This window comes from Mixophyes fleayi, chromosome 10 (assembly GCF_038048845.1).
Source record: "Mixophyes fleayi isolate aMixFle1 chromosome 10, aMixFle1.hap1, whole genome shotgun sequence".
Classification (NCBI taxonomy): domain Eukaryota; kingdom Metazoa; phylum Chordata; class Amphibia; order Anura; family Limnodynastidae; genus Mixophyes; species Mixophyes fleayi.
The window spans coordinates 8,859,534-8,882,026 of NC_134411.1; the positions used below are offsets into that span (position 1 = coordinate 8,859,534).

Consider the following 22,493-nt stretch of genomic DNA (forward strand, 5'->3'; position numbering starts at 1 on the left):
TCCCAAACAAACTGAAAGGGGATTCATCAGAGAAAATGACTTTACCCCAGTCCTCAACAGTCCAATCCCTGTATCGTTTGCAGAGTATCAGTCTGTCCCTGATGTTTTTCCTGGAGAGAAGTGGCTTCCTTGCTGGCCTTCTTGACACTAGGCCATCCTCCAAAAGTCTTTGCCTCAGACCTGCTTGCTGCCATTCCTGTGTAAGCTCTGCACTGGTGTTGCCTCGATCCCGAAGCTGAATCAACTTTAGGAGATGGTGCTGGTGGTTGCTGGACAATCTTGGGCATCCTAAAGCCTTCTTCACAACTATTGAACCTCTCTCCTTGAAGTTCTTGATGATCCGATAAATGGTTGATTTAGGTGCAATCTTACTAGCAGCAATATCCTTGCCTGTGAATCCCTTTTTGTGCAAAGCAATGATGACTGCATGTGTTTCCTTGCAGGTAACCGTGGTTAACAGAGGAAGAACAATGGTTTTAAGCACCACCCTCCTTTTAAAGCTTCCAGTCTGTTATTCTACTCAATTAGCATGACAAAGTGATCTCCAGCCTTGTCCTCTTCCTCACTCTCACCTGTGTTAACGAGATAATCACTGACCTGGTGTCAGCTGGTCCTTTTGTGAGAGGGCTGAAATGCAGTGGAAATTTTGTTTTGGGATAAGGTTCCTTGTCATGGCAAAGAGGGACTTTGAAATTAATTACAAATCATCTGATCACTCTTCATGACATTGTGGAGTATATGCAAATTGCCATTATAAAAACTGAGGCAGTAGACTTTGTGAAGAATAATATTTGTGTCATTATCAAAACTTTTGGCCACGACTGTATATATCAACTGAAATAAAGACAGCTTTCATGTCACCTTCCTTTCAGGAGATAATATAGAATCAAATAAGCAGTGTAATTGGAGAAAAAGCAAAACATTTAAATTAATAAGAATAGTGGACTGAGCTTAGTAGTGACGTTTTCTATTTTGTAAGATATACACCTCTGAGTCCCATTTCAAAACTGCAATGTGTGGAAGTAATAATTATAAAACACATTTCAGTCCGTACGACGAATGTCGCCAGTTCCGGAATCTTACAACAAATGATTACTTAATGATTGCACGTATTGGATGCATAGATGGACTATGAACATGACAAACACAGGCATGTTCCTGCATGTAAAATAAGCATCTTGTTTATTAGTCATGTTCTCATCCACAGGCAGAGGAATAAGTTAAGCCACCATGGTTACAGCATCAACACCTTCTTGTTTCATCAATGTTCCAAGCAAAATAATTTTCTTTAAGGTGTTTTAGAGTTGTAAGAGGATCACCTGATCACTTGCAGGTGCATCTCCTGACAGTCTATATGCATCTCCATGCTGGTGCCTACCTCTAGATCAGCAGTTCTTAACCTTTTTAGTAATCAGCTCCCCCTTGAATGTCAAAATATGTTGTCGCACTCCCTTGAAAAATGTGTTCAGATTTTTTTGTCAGTAAATTGCAAAGCAATTTATTGAAAAAAACATAGATTTAATTTTTTTATTTTATTTATTTAACTTTTTGATACAAATTAAACAGTTTTAAAAAAAATAAAAAATATAACTAAAGGTAACAAAACATATACTATGACAGTCATTAAATACTAATATGTAACGTTTAAGTATGTATATGAAGATACTAAAAGTAAGAAAATACGGCTAAAAATAATTTATCTTAACAAAAACTCACATTGACGTTTGTACTCAGAGTACGCAAACACGTGCGCGTTTCAACCAGTTTCTCGTCGCACTGACGAGTGTGCAGTGGCAAAAGTAGAGAGTGCAGTGGTGGGGTCATATCTTTGGAGTGTTAGCCAGTGTATCATGGGTTCCATGAGTATATAGTACAGTAGAGTCAAATTTTATAATACAAATCTAAAAGTTAAAAACCTATGGTTAACACTCACACCCCTAGAAATGCTTTCACGCTGCCCTGGTTAAGAACCGCTGCTCTAGATAGAATATAAACGGACATCACTTCCCTATGTCTCATGTAATTAACCCCTTTGCCGATCTTGTTTGTCCCTTTTATGGCTTACACTGAATTTTCAGTGCATGCTATGCTGTTTGTTTAACTCATATGCACAGAATTTGTTCTTGTATTTGGCACGACTTGTGTTTGTATCATACATTTGTTACTCTGCTTAATTGTATTCAAGTGTTGGTGTGCACTACTGAATTTGTGGTGATGGTGATTATTGTCTGCCTCAGCCCCACATGTACATGAACATTATCTCACTGTACTCATCCAATATTAGATCATCTCTCCAGTCATAAGGAAGCGCAAGACTGCATGCGCATATGCATCAGGCCCAAAGTGAGAACTTTGGGAGCAAAGACTTATAGGGGCATGTTCAATTGTTGGCGTTACTGCCTAAAGTAACGCGGCACGCGCACTATTACCGTCATTACGGTAATAGTGCGCATAAATACCGTTGTTACGGTACATTTCACGCTGGATTTTAGCTCGCGGCTCAGGGAGCTGCAAGCTGAAATTTGGCTTAGTATTAACGTAATAACGGTAATACTTTTTCCGTGGCGGAAAACACCAACAATTGAATATGCCCCATAGAGGTTATTTCTGTTCAACGCGATGTGCCGTGGAGTGTCTCCGAAACAATCGCAGTGGCAGCCTGTGGTGATGCAACATCTCAGATTTGTCTTGCATCCCATAGAGATGCGCAGGGAAATCTGCATTGTTGGGGTACCATAGTACCTGAAAATGGGTGCAGACGAGCATCACAGTGTTCAGCGTCACATTGCGCAGAATTGGACCCTCCCCCCATTGACTTGAAAGATCCATACAAACACATATAGTAATTTCTTGGACCATGGTCTCAGCCAGACAATCAGCATCATAAACTTCAATACAGAAGCAAATATTGAAGTCAACTACATTCCAGGATACTGGCTGAAGTGTGTATCCAAAACATGTAACAAAATATCACTTAGCATGAATATTTCACATACTCACATGACACAAAGCAGAATGGAAAGTGAATCAAGATTTTACATCGGGAACGTCAACGTGACAGTTCAGGAAAGAATGGAATGGCCAAAATTAGCCAGAAAAGTTGAATGCAAATGGACTTACCTCATAGTCCACTGATATTTTTAGTGTCAAATATGATCCAATAATTTCAAAATAGTGCGATGTCACCTCCACAGTATGACCTGGATCAACAATAAGTTCTGTTACATTATAACCAATTTCATTATTTTCTGGGACCTTTGGAAATTGGTTAACTGCCCTACAAGCTAGAGAAGAAAAATAAAGATTTAAAGAGTTGTACAGTAACTGGCATCAAGACTACCATAAATTCACCAAGATTAGGATATGTGCAATATATATAGCAGTTTGGGAAATTAAATATATACTTCTCTCTTTTCTTTCTGTATTTTAGTTGAAGACAACATTTAAACTCAGTCTAAAGGTTTCACTTGTGGTCGTGTGGACGTATTGTTTACACTACAAACACAGTGTTCTCCTCCATATCAGACTAAGTTTCACCTGGTTGTTGATGGCACTTGGCTGCACCAATTTGGACATTCAGTTCTAGAAAATCTAAAGTCACATGATGCCACACAAAGCCCCCCCAGTGCTCCATGGCAACCAACAGCTTAGTATAACATTTAAACTCTGTAGCATTAAGGGTTAACTGTTCCACAGGAAGCTGCCATTTGTTGCAGTCAAGTAAATAAATGATCAGGAGTCTTGGATGCCTGATAGATTCTGTTCTCTGAACTAAGGAAGGCAGGGAGATGTAAGAGCTCAGACAGCTTTTATTTCAAACTGAATTGATAAATGTCAGCTGAAAGTTAATAGCAATGCTTTGCAAATTATGGTCTTACTAATACTTTAATCATTGTGTGTGGTGTTACCTTTTAAATAGGCTGGTCTTTCCCAGATTGCTCATATGTACTGGCCAAGCAAGATGGCTTAGTGGTTAGCACTTCTGCCATACAGCACTGGGGTCATGAGTTCAATTCTCGACCATGGCCTTATCTGTGAGGAGTTTGTATGTTCTCACTGTGTTTGCGTGGATTTCCTCCAGGTGCTCCAGTTTCCTCCCACACTCCAAAAACATACTGGTAGGTTAATTGGTTGCTAACAAATTGACTTTAGTCTGTGTGTGTGTGTTAGGGAATTTAGACTGTAAGCTCCTGGGACTGATGACTGATGTGAGTGAGTTCTCTGTACAGCGCTGCGGAATTAGTGGCACTATATAAATAAATGGTGATGATGATGATGTACTCTTATGATGGTATTAAGAGCACGGGCTGGCTGAGTTGGGGGGCAGGGTGCACCTTCCCCCCCTGGGTCCGTTCCCCTAGTGGTCTACCTTGGGTTGGGTCACTGGGCTACCTGTATTTTTTTCCTTTAAAATGTTCCTAATAGGCAGCTGAGCCGTGTCACACCCCACAGGGCTAAAATTTGCCAACCAGCCCCTGACTGAGAGACAGGCATTACAGTATTTTACAAAAGTACATAGACACACACAATTATACTTATCTACTCTCCTGGAATTTCCGTGAGACTCCCGAATTTCGGGGAGTCTTCCCGGAGTCCCGGAAGAGTAGGCATCCTCCTGCATCATCATGGGGTGGAGTTAATGACACGATCACACCATTAAGCCACACCCCCTCTATGTAATGCCGTGAATTTGGGCATTTCATAACAGGGGTGAGGCTAAAATGAAGCAATTCATCAAGCCCCGCCCCCACATGCCCACCTTTCCCCCTAAGCTCCTGAATGCCAAACAGAAAAGGTTGGCAAGTATGATAAATAGGCATATTGGCAATATTATTTATTCATATAATTACTGGGGACACTATTATTTATTCATATAATTACGGGGCATTGTTGGACTGGGTCATGAAGGGCCCACTGGGGAATGGAGTGGCAAGGGCCCGCCAGAGGGAGTGTGGATAGCCATCAGAGAGTTGTGACCAGCCACTAGAGGGGGCGTGGCCAGCTCATGGAGGGTATGACTAGCTCCATAGTGTAGTTTAAAAAGAATGCACTGTATATAGAGTCCAATGTTGGTTTCCCGTCCCCTAGGAAAGCCTAGCAATGAGTGCATCCACTAAATAAATAGCACCCACTGTAAATAATTTGGCCTCCCTCCCTGCAACTGACAATAAATTCACATTTAATAAATAGACTTATTTCCACCACAACCAGCCCCAACATCAAACTAATAGTTTTCACATTTAATAAATAGCCCTCATCTTCCCAAGTTCAGCCACATATTCAATTATTAGCCCCCAAACTTCCCCAACATTAAATAGTTCCATAATTCCACTTTAAATTAATAGGTACCATCATAAAATAGTCCCCACCAATAAACAAATTTCTTACACCCACTATTAAATTATTATGTTCCACCATCACCATTAAGTTAACAGCCCATATTCTCATAATCTTCTCTAAAGACCTTCAATCTTTTCCATGTAAACTAACCATAACACAATATGACCTGTCCTAGTGACAGAACTGTCATTCAGTATAAAGATCCAAACATGCTACACCTACATTACATCACACCTTCTCCCCACCTTCTACCATCTTGCAATCCAGAGGTAGAGTCTTCTCTTTTCTCTTGCATCCATCACATGTGAGATGGCAAGCGTGTTATAGGTCAGGAGAGAAGATAGGAGGAAGGGAGGGAGTGGCTCACTACAATTTGCCGCTGCAAACAATAGGATGGCTGGTGCCAGGGAAGGGAACCGCCTGTTAATCAACCCTATGGGACAAGGCCATCAGTCAGTGGGGCCCACCAGAACCCTTGTCCTGCAAAACTAAATCTTGCATTAACATGTGGGCACAAAACGAGGTGCTCAAATATGCATAGCACACATTTCTCAAGGAACACTGCAAACCGCCAAGAACATCCCATTAAAAGATGTAAACATTTGCACCCCATATTGGCATGTACATCTGTGTGTTTCCTACAAAATTAGTATTTGTGCAAAAAATAGGAGAATGAGTTCCCAAAATATGATTTGAGCTGTGGGCCCCTCATGTAAATTAACCTTAATACATGTTATGTTTTTTTAAAATATGCAAAACATATATCATAATTTTATATATAAGCTTCCCTCACACTGCTCACACACTTGTGAGAAAACTATAAAGAAATAATGATGACAGCTCAATTTTTTGTCACACAACTTAATAAAAGAGAAGCTACAGAGGCATTAAGCAGTGGCGGATACGGGGGGGGGGGGGGCGATCGAGGCAAGACTGGGGCTTGCTGCCCAACTGCTCTGATTGACACAATCAGAGCAGCCGGGCAGGACTCTCTCCCTAACTCTCTCTGCCGAACGGACCTGCACATAGTGTGCACCCGTCGGCAGCCTTAGGTGTCAAAAAGGGGCGGGGCTAAACCCCCCCCTAAATCGCTCCCGGTACAATTAAGTTCTGGATCTGCCCCTGGCATCAAGTAATATAATTGATCATCATATACTAAATCAACCAACAATTGTGGCTCACTCTTTGACAGGTCTTTGGGGAGACGCCATCCCAAGTACAATCCACCAAGACCCCTATGAATGGCATAAATTATAGGAAGTGTATACAGAGCTGGATTAAGGCTTTGAGGGACCTGGGGCATTTAAGCAAGGAGGCATCTATAGTTTAAAGTAATATATATTAAATATATAGGTTATTTATATACACTATATGAACAAAAGTATTTGAACACACCAGTTAATTATTTAATTGAAGTGTTTCAATCAGACCTGTTCCCAGAGGTGTATAAAATAAAGCACCTAGCTATGTAGTCTCCATTTGCAAACATTTGTAGTTCTGAAGAGCTCAGTGACTTCAAGCGTGGTACTGTGATAGGATGCCACCTTTACAATAAGACCGTTCATTAAATTTCATCCCTGCTGGATATTCCACAGTCAACTGTAAGTGATATTATTAGAAAGTGGAAGCATTCAGTAACAACAGCAGCTCAGACACAAAGCGGAAGACAACATAAAGTCACAGTGCGGTTTCAACGACTGCTAAGGCGCATGGTGCATAAAAGTCTCCAATGCTCTGCTGATTCTGTGGAGTGAGGAAGCACGCTTCTCTGTTTGGCAGTCAGATGAGTGAGTCTGGGTTTGGCGGATGCCGGGAGAACGTTACCTGCCTGACTGCATTATGCCAACTGTGAAGTTTGGCGGAGGAGGGATAATGGTAAGAGGCTGTTTTTCAGGGTTTGGGCTAGGCCCCTTATCTCCAGTGAAGGACAATCTTAATGCTTCAGCATACCAAGTCATTTTGGTCAATGCTATGCTTCCAACTTTGTGGCAACAGTTTGGGGAAGGCCCTTTTCTATTCCAACATGACTGTGGCAAAGTGCACAAAGAAAGGACTACAAGGACATGGTTTGATGAATTCAGTGTAGAAGTTGACCGGCCCACACAGAGTCCTGACTACAACCCCATCGAACACCTTTGTGATGAACTGTAACAGAGATTGCGAGCCAGGTCTTCTCGTCCAACATCAGTGCCTGACCTCATAAATGCTCTACAGAATGAATGGACACAAATTCCCACAGAAATACTCCAACATCTTGTGGAAAGCCTTCCAAGAAGAGTGGAGGGGGACCAACTCCATATTAAAGTATATGTATTTGAATACAATGTCATTACAGTCCCTGTTGGTGCAATGGTCAAGCATCTGAATAATTTTGTCTTGTGGGAGATATTTATGTGACTCTCATATGCACACTGAGTATTGATTATAATTATTTTCTATATATATATTTACTCACAATCGTGGAAGCTTTGAATTTGTTTTTGAAAGTCAAGATAGTAGTTTCATAGAAGGAATGTAGAACACCTTGAAGCAAGGCTCTGGAACAGACTATTTCAAGGTTTCTCTGTTTAATGAGAACACAATCATATTAAAGACTGTATCATTATACGGGCGGTCAGCAGATGGTATTGGTCAGATTAATGATTTATGTGATTAGGATTATGATATGAGATGCCTATTGTTTGTTGTCATATAGATAGATAGTGGTGTTGATATCAGTGCACTGATTTGTATTCACATAATTTTATTCATCTTCTGACTTTTTTTATGTGTTATGTTTTATGTATTAATTCATATTAAAAATGTGTAGGATTTATCAAGCTTCACTTATTCAGAATTGGTTAGCTATGTAGTTTAATCTCCACAGCAGTAGGTATTGAGACACCAGTTTTCCAAACATTTGGGTACATGGTTTTCAAGAAGCTGTGGGGCAAAATATTTTTCAAATTACTGGCCTTTTAAAAGACAATTACTGGATCCTTCGGTAATTATTATCTCAAAAGACAATCCTGTTTCAGAATGGGATAATTCAAACAAATAATTTTCTTAATAGTTGTTAATGCTTTATTATATTTAGAAATAAAGGCTCATTCTGAATTTGTAATGATATCTTTTTATTATTATTTTTCATTTCACTTTAATTTTATTCATTGATGCTATTGCCATCATTTATATTAGCCTCCAAAATATCCTGAATAGATCCTTTCTCTACCTTAGAAAATAAAAAAAACACATCCCTATCCTTCAGGTTGAACTCCTCTAGAGCTTGTTGGATTAATTCAAATGGTAACATCGTTCCAGAAAGTTGAAAACCATTAATTTAGCCTATTCAAAGAATAACAGTTTATCAGAACAGTTGCTGCAAAGCCGCATAAACTGTTCTTTAGGGAAGTTGCGTTTCCACTTAGAATAATGTGCACATTTAAAGTGCAAATAATTATTACAATTCAGTTGTTTGAAAAAAGTGAAAGTAACAGTAGAAGAACCCATGGCCGATAGGGACAGGTCCAGGAAATCACTGGTGGTCTTGTGATATTTGTGAGTAAATTTGAGATTTTAATTATTAGTATTTAAGTGCCCGTGACTCACCACCTCTCCAAATAATAAATACATTGTCTATATTACGGCCATAGAGGACGAGGTCTGCCACGGACTCGCCACCCCAATGCATAGGTTGATTTCAAATCACCCACGTAAGGGATAGCATAGCTTGGGGTCGAATCAAGTCCCCATGGCCGTCCCCATTACTTGTAAATAATATTGGTGATCAAACAAAAAATAATTATGAGATAAGAATAATATATAGATTATGTGATGAACCTCTTGTGTCTCTCTGAGACCCCACCATTGGTTGATAACACATTAGCAATAACTTTAACTTTGTAATGAGGAACGTCTAAGGTAAGGAATGCATAAGTATCATCCCACACCACAGTCCACAATTTGTTTAACAAATACATTGAGTCACAAATGTGGGATCTCAGAGAGATCACCAAAGGCTGTAAATAAATATCAGTAAAACTTGATATGAGATGTTATATATATTTACATATCACACAGGAATATCACACAGTTAGCAAAAGCCAAAGGGTTCACCACACCGAGTGAATAACCCTAACGTAAAAGAGCTATAATCACCGTTCCTCTGCCCCAGTCACCAAGAAACACCATTCACTTCTCTGGCAACAGGGCAGGACAAAACCTAATATCTTCCTGCTTTTGGCACCTCTGAGCATTGGTAGCCAATTGGACATTTGCCTAAGGGGGTAGTGTGCCCTGAGCTAACAATCAGGATGCGATTTGATTGGGCCAATGCGAAAAATGCTTTTCATTTTTCCCTGGATTTTGCTAGGGGCACATCTCTCATGTTCATGGCACATGGGGTGTACAATGAAAAGTCATACCATAATAACATTAAATGTCAGGAGGCTCTATCCTTAGGGGCATTGTCTTATCCCATATTATGATTCAACCAATATTTAACTATTCAATATCCAGTAAAATATCTCTTTCAACACAGTTTTTCATTTAGACTGGGGAGTTTCCTTAAGGATTTACACACAGAGTTACAGAAAAGCCCCTACCTTTAGAATGAGCAAGATAACACCCTTCCACTGTGCCTCCAAGTTTAGAATGTGCTAATCAAGATAACACCTTCCACACACACACTAGGGTTCATTTTTGTTATTAAGTTTGTGGAATGTGGGAGGAAACTGGAACACCTGGAGAAAACCCACACAAACCCCTAATTAAGACAAATGGCTAATTAACATTGGATTCTCTGAGTGCAGACTCTCCTAAAAAATGTCAATACCTCAAAACATTTATTGCAATACAATGCTATAATAAATGTCATGCCTTTAGATAATAATCTGTGATCCCCACCCGGTGACAGTTAAGAACACATAAAACACCGTACTTCAAAATACTATACACATTATATACTTCCATTACTACAATACTGGCGCAGAGGGGATGTCAGGCAGAATTAACCTTTATTTACAACATGCCCGGCACACTGATCTTGCCACGGATTATAACAGTGAACGTCTGGGTAATGTCCTTACAGTCATTCAGGTGTTCTGTTACAAATAACAATAGGAAGGAAAGCACTGGTTTTATCATAATCCAACCCACGACTCTGCTGTGGAGCATTAATGCCTTTTCCTCTGACCTCTGACCCCTGAGCTTGTAACATCAATATTGAAAGAAAAAAAACAATGCAATTCTATTATCCACTGGAAACAAATAATTAAAAACATCAAGCGCTAAAAAACCAATGGCAGGGCTCCCCACAATAACCAAATACAGTGTGATATGTCTAAATAAATAAACACAAATGGGAGATGGCGCTAACAAGCCCCCCCCTCTCCCCCTCCCACATACATACAGACACACACACACACACACACACACACACCCTCAGAGCCTGGGCTCTAATCACAAATCTCTGCCACGCCTTTAAAAATACGTAAAGGGTAAGTAAAGGCACAATGTTCAGAGAATATAAAAAATAATAATTAGCTGCTATCCAAAGATGTAACCGTGATGACAATCTAAGACGGATGGCAATAAAGTGAAGGAGTAAAGGCACAATCAGATAAACAGTAGTAAATGTATCAGAAAATCCCTGAAGCATATGCCATACACACAGCACTCCAGTATCTAAAGCCAGGAACAGAGAACAGTCTCCATTCCCCTGCTGCACAGTGTGTTTGCTTCAAATAATTATTAGATGTGTGCATTTCAGAGACATTTGAAGTGTGCTGGGCTCCAGAGGTTCATCTCTTCCTCCCTCTGCTCAGGATGCCCCCCCTTCAGTCGCTGTGCCCACTTCTCACTTAGTGTGGAGCAGGCGGCTGGCAGAGTAAGGGAATGTCAGTACCAGTGATGCCAGTGACTATATCAGTGACACTTCTGTGTCAGTGACTCAGTGTCAGTGACATCACCAACACCAAGGGGCAGCAGCTGGTAGTATCATAGCACAATGTAGGAAGTGTGCAGGAAGAGCTCAAGTTAATTTAAATAATTAAAAAAATCTTCTCTTTATCACTGTTATCTAATTAGAAAGGAGGTGTGTATTTTATTTAGATTCTCAAGGTGGTCGCCGCTCAGTGCGGGGGCATCAGGAAAATTAAAAACACTACATGAGTGACATTCTGTGTTTTAGGTGCCCATGAAAAGTTGCCGCTCTAGGTGACCGCTGTAGTCAGTCTTATAGTAGCAGCATCATTTCTGTCTCCATATCGTATTATCACCTACCTAATACTTTATTACTAGTACCCTAAAATAAGTATCTCCTGTAACAGTTCCATCCTTGAGCTTACTCCCTAATTGTAAAGTTTTATATAACTGATTTCACAGTTCATACAGCACATAGAAAGTCATGCTATCACACCCGAGCAGGACTTTACAATCGATACAGGTGAATAAGACAGAAATCACTGTAGTCCACCTCATGTATTCATTATTATTTTACATTATAAGCTCTAAATGATAAGACTATTATTTTTTTTTATTTATATAGCTCCAATCATACTGTACATAGAATATGTGGACATTTACATCAGTCCCATTGGAGCTTACAATCTAAACACCATACCATATACTAGAGTTAATTTTTGGCCCCTAAAATGCATTATTGGCCTATCAGTACGTTTTTGGACTGTGGCAACAAACCCACACAAACTCAGAGAGAGCTCCCCACAAATAGAGGCCCGGCTGGAAGCAAACTAATAACCCCAGTGCTGTGAGTCAGCTGTGCTAACCACTGTGCCACTGTTCTGCCAACCAATCTACATTTTATTGAGCATTCAATCTGTCACCAATAATACTTCCCTAATACAGATGAAGAGGACACAGTCATATGATGTTATTTATTTATTTGCTTATGGGAGAGAACCTATTGCTCTGTGCACTAGGCTCTCTCTCCCAAGCAGAGTTCCTCCAGTCCTCCAGCCTGAGCTGAGACGTAGAAGCTGGTTCCCGAGTGAGCATAGTAAGCTCAAGTTGAAAGGAAAGTCTATCTGTCAAAAAAGAGAGCTTATTCCAGAACTGGCTTCTACCTCACAGCTCTCCTATTGTGCAGGTTGGAGGAACCCTGCTGAGGAGAGAGCATAGTGTGTAAACAGGGATTGGAATACAATCCTCTCTCCCAAGCCAGTGGGGTAGCCTCTGTTTGTGCGAACTACACAGTGGACAAGGTTCTATATAATAAATGTTCCTATATACACATCATAGCTAGACACATACTTATCTTTCAAACCTGTATATGACATTTACAGCAAATAGTTTCTGTGGTCTGATTAAGAATTCTAGAAGTTAAACATTAATAAATACAAAAACTACACCCTTTTATGCAAATAGAATCTGTATTTGCATATACGTATTTAGGGAAAAGCAAATACAGTCCTAAAACTAGCCCTAGTTACAGCATGCAACCATTTTTACCATATTAATTTACCATATTAATTTTATCTCTTCGTCATATTGTTTCTGATAGTGGTTCTTACCCTCCAGCAGCATGAACTCAACTGACGAAGGGACAAAGTTGTCTCAAAAGTTTGCACTTTAAATCTATTCCATTAGACAATAATTGTTTTTTTACAATGACCAACATGGTACAACACTTTACCTATAACCATTGTACCTAAATCATATATACAGTACTATATTTGAATAGACATGTACAATACTTTTTAGGCATTTCTCTTTTACAGTTTTAATTGAACTTACCTTGTGAAAAACATCCCATTGGGATCGAGAACAAGATAAATAGGGCCAAAATAGGCCCCATTTTGGACTGAGATATCCAGAACCCCAATGTCCTAAACCAGTCGCCCCGGATATTGGAACAGTTCCTTCCTGGTAAAAGTCTGAACATGGACTGAACATAGATATTATAATTGCCAGCAGCCAGCATTAACCTTTGATTCTATCCCTGTTATTCTTTCACTTATTTATGGCTGTGCCGATAAGAAGAACTCTAATTGCTCATTCACTCAGCAGCCCTACGTGGATGTTCAGCTGTCTTTCGTACATATATATAGTCTTAAACTATTTTCAAAAACAAAAATAACATTTTTGATTATGGTCACATTCTAGTAAATTCCCCTATCACAAAGGATACAGGTTAATCCACTTGGACACATTGTTATGTCATTTTCAAACTAATACTGTACATAGATTTTAATACTGTAAATCGAACTGTTTAATTTTCAACAGTACAATACAGCACACAAACAAAAGAAGAGCAACAAGAACAAAACATTATTCAAATAACACTCACCCACAAACATAACATAAACAGTAACACAAATAAGGTCAGAAGCTGAAACTAAATTGTTTCTAAAACTTCTGCTTGGTAGCCCCTGTCTAAAACAGTGAGCACTGTATTTTCAAACTCACATGTAAGGTCCTATTGCGAAATTAAAATAATTACATGGAATAATGTGTAAGAGACCTAATGTGCTATTTTACACCAGAGTGACAGATATGAAAAATGAAAAGCTTGGTGACACATTCATGTTATATTTGCTGATTTTTTCCTGAGTGTTAAAGTAGCCGAAACAGATCTAATAGACTGTTAATACACTGAATAACACGGGGACTCAATTTTTTGCTCCCAAGTGCGATCCACAAGTTAAGAACTCCTGATCTAAGAAGTCTGTATGGACTTGATAGTTAGAAACTAAGGAAGTATCACTTTTATATTGACGGGAATTAAGGGAGATAAACTACATATATATCAATACTCCCCCTCAGGGGCATAACTAAACAGTCATGCACCCCAAAGCAAGAATTTGGTAAAGGCCCCCAATGTACTGTCCAATGTTGAAAAACTCACATACATATGAAGTTATTTACATATTCCTCTATCTCATAACCTTAAGAGGGTGATATATTATCATCACCATTTATTTATATAGCACCACTAATTCCACAGTGCTGTACAGAGAACTCATTCACATCAGTCCCTGCCCCATCAGATAAATTTGCAGTGGGTAACAAATTGGCAGTGGTGATGTATTAGTATATTTAGACATATTCAAAGAAGTGTTTCATTGATTTGCTGCTGGGGTGGGGGGCACTATGGGTGTATTAGCCTAGGGTGGCTGGAACCCTTTATCAGGCCTCTTTGGTAGCACAGGCTTTGGTCAAAATAACTGCAATCAACTGCTTCTTATAGCCATGGATGAGCCTCCTGCACATCTCTACTGGCAGTTTGGTGCACTCTTCTTGTACAAACTGCTCCAGTTCTCCCAGGTGGGAAGTGTGACTTCTGCTGTTTTCAGATCTCTTCACAGGTGTTCTATGGGATTTATATCTGGACTCATTGCTGGCCACTTCAGAACAGTCCATTGTTTTGCCTTGAAACATTCCTGGGTGCTTTTTAAAATGTGCTTTGTCCTGCTGAAAGACCCATGACCTTCTACGGAGATCCAGCATTCTGAGATTCAATATTGCCCACAACATTTCCAGATTTTGTGTTGTCATGTATGTGTTCAGGGCACCCAGTGCCAGATTCAGCACAACAACCCCAAAACACCACTGATTATTTGACTGTAGGGAGGATGTTATGCTTTCTGTAAACATAAGTATGATGTGATTTACCAAACAGCTCTAATTTGGTCTCATCCGTCCACATGACATTCTCCTAGAAGGAGTTTGGCTTGTTCAGGTGTCTGGCCTGGGCCTCCTACCATATAGCCCCCTTTCATTGTGTCAGTTGATCGAGGTGCTATCTCCACCTTTCAAGCAATCCTGCACTGCATTGTTGGATCAGGTTTTCTCTTGCGGCCATGTCCAGAGTGGTTGGCTTCAGTGCCATGGGCCTTAAACTTCTTAATAACATTTAGTATTGTGAAAACCATAATATTTAGGTTTCTGAAGATTGATTTATAGCCTTGAGCTTGGCCATTCTTGGCTACAATCTTCTGTCTGACCTCAGTCAACCCTCTGTTTTATTTCTCCATGCTCATTGCAGAACACACAGTGACACAAAACAGGAGAATTAGTCCTTTTCCCTATTCAAGCTTGTTTGATGCTCACACTTTACATGCAGGCAGCTGTACACATCACAGAAGTGTAGTTCTACAAGTTCCAAAGTGAAGGAGAATCAGCTGATTGAAATCTAATTATTTGTAACTACTTCTAGCAGGTGCCAATAATTGTGTCCAAGCCCATTTATGGAATTGTATGTGGTGTAAGCTACAATTTAGTAATTTGTTTTTGCTCTTATGTTTTACTACTAACCAAAGTAATATATATTTTTTCACTTCAATAATTTTCTTGGAGACATGAGGCATAATTAGAAAAACTGCAAGCGCGCAAATATTTTTGGCTACGATTGTGGGTACTGTTGTGTCAAACAGACTCTTTCTGTCCGAGCATGCAGGTGCTTGTAGCTCCACATGCTCCAGCATGCTCTGACAGCCATGGATATGCCAGCACGAGCAAACAGTCAATGACTGCCAGACCCTTATGGGACTTGTAGTTCCACAATACTACTTATTCCATTCTAACATTCTACTATAACCTAACATCCACCACTCCAGGGGTGTCAGGAAGAGCCCCAATGCTATTCAGCACAGGGCCACTAGGGACACACATTTTTTATGGGCCCAACTTCCCTGGGGATGTCAGCCCCATACTAACAATGAAAGGGCTTGTTTCACAGTATGATGAGGATGAGGGGGGCTTTTTAATATAGTTTATATATAAGGCAGTTTTCCTTTTTAACGTGGCTACATTAAATTTACACATATATTACAGTACGTGGAACTCAAAATATATAAGTAATGCTGCAATTTTGGGGCTGTAGGTTTATGCCTATGTTGAGGCCAACACTAAATAAAGTCCATTAGCATTAAGGTGTTTATATAGCTCTTTAAATATATCTAAAGTTTGACCAATTTTAGAATGTTGGGTATGTTAACAGTGAATAAACAGAAGAAAAAATATCATTAAAACAGTTTTATTAAAAAAGACACAAATTCGACAAGTACCAAAAATCAGTTGTATGTGAACATATAGCAGCAAAAGCTAAACAGCATCCAGATATTCCATTCGTCCTTTCCATATGTAGCTAGCATGTAGCGACATACATACAGGGCCGGTGCTAGTGTCCTCAGCGCCCTAGGCACCATTTCAAAATCCCCCCCCCCCCCAGCACACTGCCCCACCCCCTGGGTCTAAATGTTCCCCTCCCCTCTCTTTCCTTACCTTAAAGGCGACTCCATAAAGATGCTCCTCGCTGCTGGGTCCCATCCCTCGCCGACACTGTCGGGCTGTGATGATGATGTCACGCCCGTCAGTCAGTGAGGGGAGGAGGAATGGAGGAGAGGAGTCGGAGGGACGGTCCGCCCCATCAGCTGTTGGAGGGGAGGGCGGCGGTCGCGATCCATCGCCCCTCCCCCCTCCATGTGGATCTATCTGAAGCTGTGGAAGGTATGCTCAGCGGTCGCCGCACAGTATTAAAGTACAATACTCTGCATTTTACTTCTGTGGAGCCCACCAGAGCCCGGCTAACCTTGCCTAATGGGAGCGCTGGGCCTGCATACATACATACAATACAATGACCGATTGTGAGCCAAAACCCTCTACGCCTTTCGTCAGAGTGGCTTCCTCAGGACAAGTAGTTATTTTGGATTTTTATATTAGATGCTTTGCCCGTGGAGATCGGGTAATTAAAGGAGAAGATGTGTGGATCATGGTACACTTGGTTTCAAATATAAAATTGTGATTACCAAAGTGGAGTTAATAAGGATCTTTCAAAGAACTTGTACTTTGAACTATATGAACAATTCAAAAGGTGTTTGAGAGACACATATGCAAAACAACTATTCCGCACTGTGAATATTTTGTGTTTTAATTAGTGAATAAATAGAGCCTACCATTCACAAATATATATTATGAGAAGCTTGATAAAAGTCATGGCATGGAAAACTATTTAATTATCATCTATATCACCATTTATTTAATTGTAGTTGCAAATGCTGTATAAAGTGCAGACTGTTTGAGCCTACATTATTACTGAATTATTTCTGTGACAGTGTCATTAGCGCAAAATAAACTAAATAAGTATAGATACTAAAATGTGGATACTAGCAAAGATATTATACAAGTAAACCATACTTGCCAACTTCTAGCAGTCGGCGTCTGTGAACTGTCGGGGGGAGGTGGGCGTGAGGAGGGCGGGGCTCAGAAAATAGTGACGTTTTGGCCCCACCCCCATGAACTAATGACACAAACGGGGGCGTGGTCAAATGCCACGATTCCCTAAGAATCGCTGCATTTTGGATCAAATGCTGCCAACTTCGATAGTAAGTTGGCAAATGCGGGAGGCTGCTATACTCTCCCGGGAGTCCGGGAGACACACCCGGAATCCGGGAGTCTCCCGGACATTCCAGTAGATTTGGCAAGTATGGATTAAACACTTCTATTTAAATTATACAATTAAAAAAACGGTAGTGCAAGTTAACTAAGTAAAACTGATTTTATCATTTGCTTTACTTATGTGCAGATTTACAAAACAATATGGGTATATTTCTTACATCAGTTTGTCAGTAATCTAATATAATGAGTAATAATTACTTGCTATGCACTACCAAGCACTGTGGTTAGAATTGGTACTAGGGCCATGGGTTTCATTCCAAGCAGGGTTCCAGTTTTCTTATACACTCCAAAAACATACTGTTAGGTTAATTGGCTTCTGACAAAAATTAACTTGTGTGTGTTCATGTTCATGTGGTAGAAAACACAGATGGTAAGATCCGATGGGTTAGGGATTAATGTAAATGATTAAATATTCTCTGTAATATGTAGGTGCTTCATAAATAAGGTGGATTACGGTGTATTGTAGCCTGACAACACTGAACAACCCAAATCATGACCCACAATGCACTGTCCTCACTTACACAATTCCAGGAGTGAAGATATTACTGCTGTCCTCAGGATCTGCGCTCTGCTTAACAGCTGCTGCTAAAATTATGATAGTATTTTTGGCTACTATACTGATATATAGTAAACAAGCAGTAGACAAAGTGTGATTAAAATAAGATTATGAATTAATGGATTAATTAAATTGATTACATTTAAATCAAGGTTATTTAGATTAATTAAACTAAATAATATACATACACATTCTGTCAGGTATTTTTTTTTATATTCACAAATACAGATATTTTAATAACTAATTTAATTTACACATTTGAAGTAAATATATCTAATCTTGATTCCAGATATATTCCTAAACATTAGTCAAAATGGGAATACCATTGCCTGTAGGGCTATTTTTCAACTATAATAAGAGAGGCACTGGAGTCGAACACAATTAAACTCATGAAGTTTGTGCTCATGTACACAAAACACTACCTTAAAGGGTTAAGTTTTTTCTGTAGGCCCCTTCTAGCCAATGGGATCTATTGGGGGAGTGTCTTTGATTTAACATATATAAACCTTCTGTTTTCCTACCTCAAAATCTATGGGACCTGTGTGTATCAGAAAAAGGTTTACTATCTTGCTAATTTGTATTTATATTTTATACATTTTGTTGTGCTTTGCTAATTGTTCTTATTTCTCATTTTGTATTTACCATCCTGGTCACTCTCCTGTTCCATCTATTACTGCTTCCAGTCTCATTTACTCTTTTTTACCCATTTTCATCTTACACGCAGCCCTCCTCCGGGGCTGCGGCTCTATCTGGCAGCTAGCCATTGGTTTCTACGAAAGGATGTTCATCCCCTTGCATGGCAAGAGCAGGTGCTGCTACAAGTTGGGAACAGCATATTATACAGGCAGCACATCCATACACAACAAGTGAGTAGCTGCACTGCGGGGAGTAAAGTTATAATTAGAGGGGCTGAATAGGGGAACCCCAGTGCTTTAACTCCTCATTTGTCAGCTGAGGAACAGGTCAGTTGTGCGCTGACCAATGCAACAAAGATACAGCCCCAGACCGCACCCAGCCCCTTCCTGTATTGTGCGGTCGCCCCCACGTTGTCTGGGGTTTCTGACCCGGATGGCAGCCCCCCTTCCCTGCATCTTACGGCGCCTCCCAGTTGTCGCGAGCCTCCACATCATCCACAAGGGGTACAGACCCTCACAACCAGAGCCGGATTTAGACCTCATGGGGCCCTAGGCAAGATACTAGTTAGCATAACATATACCCCTATTCAGGGGCTGGCTGGCAGACTTTAGCCCGGGGGGGGGCAAGCATATAGCACTGGCCCATAAGTAGCGGCCCATTTTTAAATGGTGGTCTCACCGCCGGCCCTGGGAGGGCAGTCTGGGGACTGCTGGGCCCTAGGCAATTGCCTAGGTTGCCTAGTGGTAAATCCGGCCCTGCTCACAACACACCTGCACCATGCCCCCATCACCCTTCCTACCAATCACATTGAGTCACCCCATTAGAAACAACTTGCTCAATATGGAAAACACACTTTGTCAAGAAAAGAAGTATCAGCTACTAATTTCTAGGTAAACAACCTGCACAAACAGCTCAGATGCAACTGTCCCAGGCAGTAACACACTGCGGGAAGATGGTAGAATGCTCTAACACTGCTCTTACGTGGGGTATTCAGCCCAGTGCCAGGGATAAAATGCACCCCTCTCCAGGAGGAGGGGATTAGACCCCCTTCAAGTGAGCTATAGACCCCCTTCAAAATGAGCTATGGCTTGTGCACATGGATGGTTCCCCTCTTACCAAATACCAATTTAACGTGCTCTTCAAGAGAGCTTTAGAGTTCACAGGATTACATCCAGCTCCCTACGGCACCAATTCCATTAGGATTGGGATAGCTACATCCCCTGCCTTGGTTGGCTCTTCCATTGCCGTAATTAAATCCCTGGGTAGATGGAAGTCTGAAACCTACAAAAAATATATTAGACGGAACAAATGATAAACTAGTCTAGCTCCCTCAGTAATGCAGGGTGTTTGCTGCTTGTCGCATTAAGCGACAAACATTTTTACCTTGGATCAAGGCCTGCCTCCAGGGTTTTTGTTTTTTTTACCTTCATATGAGTCACAACTTCCCCTCCCTCCTCCAACATATTAAGCACCGTGTCTTCTTTGATGTGTATTTGTTGACATTCAATGGCTGTTAAAGTTTACGATACATAATCTTGTTCACAGGATTACCAAGACAGAAGATAAAAATATGGGTGGTTGGCCACTCATTAGTGTTATAGCGCCACTAATTCCACAGCGCTGTACAGAGAACTCACTAACATCAGTCCCTGCCCCATTGGAATTTACAGTTTAAATTCCCTAATATACACACACAGACTGAGAGAGACTAAGATCAATTTAATAGCAGCCAATTAACCTACTAGTATGTTTTTGGAGTGTGGGAGGAAACCGGAGCACCCGGAGAAAACCCACGCAAACACGGGGAGAACATTCAAACTCCACATAGATAAGTCCATGGTCAGGAATCGAACTCATGACCCCAGTGCTGTGAGGCAGAAGTGCTAACCACGAAGCCTTCAATTGGTCCTCCTTCTCCTGCCCTGTGGAAGTGCATTGGTTAGGCAGATGGGGGCTGGTCTTTCTTCCCTTTTTGACCCAGTAGATAGTAAAATGGGAGCCTCCTGACATAATTGTAGTATACCTTGGAGGTAATGATTTGGGCAATGGAAAATCATTAGATTTATGTGTCAGCATTCGGGAGGATTTAAATAAGGTGTAATGCAGATGGACGGCCATCATGTTGTTTTGATTGAATGTTATTAAAATGCTTAATAAATCTATAAACTTGTAATAACTACATTGCACTGAATTACGGTATACTCTCTATTAGCTATATTATTTATCTACTGTATACTGCTTTACCCTGCAACACCTAACAATACTAAGACTGCAATAACTATATTATATTGTGCATTAACCTCACTATAATATACAATATACTATGTAATAACTTTACTATAATAATGCAATATACTTCCTCCTGCATTATACTCTACCTAAACCCTCTGAATCAAACCTTGTTAAACCCTATAACCTAACTATGCTTTCCTGTCTTAATTGTCTTTTCTTCCATCTTTGTCTTTGTCCTCTATCTTGTTTTATGTTGTCTTTGCCCTCCTCCATGTGGTCTGTCCTCCATCTTGTTTTATGTTGTCTTTGTCCTCCTCCATGTGGTCTGTCATCCATCCTGTATTATGTTGTCTTTGTCCTCCTCCATGTGGTCTGTCATCCATCCTGTTTTATGTTGTCTTTTTCCTCTATCTTGTTTTATGTTGTCTTTGTCCTCTACGTGTGGTCTGTCATCCATCTTGTTTTCTGTTGTCTTTGTCCTCCTCCATGTGGTCTGTCCTCCATCTTGTTTTATGTTGTCTTTGCCCTCCTCCATGTTGTCTGTCATCCATCTTGTTTTATGTTGTCTTTGTCCTCCTCCATGTGGTCTGTCATCCATCTTGTTTTATGCTGTCTTTGTCCTCCCTATGTACACTTTCTTTCATGTGCAAACTCACCCTCTCTCTCTCATATACATATAGACATACATATACCGAGAGGACATACTGATATTTCACTGCCATATATTATTTTTATTCTATTTCACTTTTCCACACTCACATAATCACACACACATGCACCCATAGTAAAGAAACCCTTGAACTTAAAAGATTGATAATATACCAAGTAACAGAATGGGATAACACATTACTGGAGATAAACTGTTAACTCACTTCTGATAAGGACTTAATAGTATTGTAAGAACCTTTTATCTGTTGAATTATATCATATTATATGTATTATATACAAGGATCTTTATGTATTGTTTACATTATCTCAATGTTATCTGTGAAGTAAAAGCTTTTTGGTATAATGTATTTCGTCTGTATGTTTATGATAACCGAGAGAGAATAATTGAATGGTTTGGTTATACTTATAATACATTGTGATTAAGACTGGAATGAGCAATGTTACACGTGGAAGCGGGATACCTTGGTGGAATTGTCAAGCATGTATGATACTTAGGCAAGGACCTCATGGACTTCTGGTTGTGATGCATTCAGGGCCGCCGAGAGGGGGGGGGAGCGGGTACTAATTACCCGGGCCCGGCATGTCAGGGGGCCCGGCCCGGGCCCTTGCGCTGCTGATTTTTTTTAATTTTTTAATTTTTTTTTTTCAAAACGTTTTTTTTCCT

General features: G+C 40.2%; 1 protein-coding gene across 1 annotated transcript in view; it reads right to left on the reverse strand.

Annotated features, from left to right (window-relative positions):
* CDHR5 (cadherin related family member 5) overlaps positions 1 to 13,135 on the reverse strand; it is a 50,946-nt gene extending 37,811 nt beyond the window's left edge. Inside the window, exons 1-2 of the mRNA XM_075188542.1 lie at positions 13,075 to 13,135; positions 3,121 to 3,284 (exon numbers count right to left, since the gene is read on the reverse strand). Coding sequence (XP_075044643.1) covers positions 3,121 to 3,284; positions 13,075 to 13,135 — 225 coding nt within the window. The remainder of the gene's footprint in view (positions 1 to 3,120; positions 3,285 to 13,074) is intronic.
* Positions 13,136 to 22,493: the final 9,358 nt, after the last annotated feature.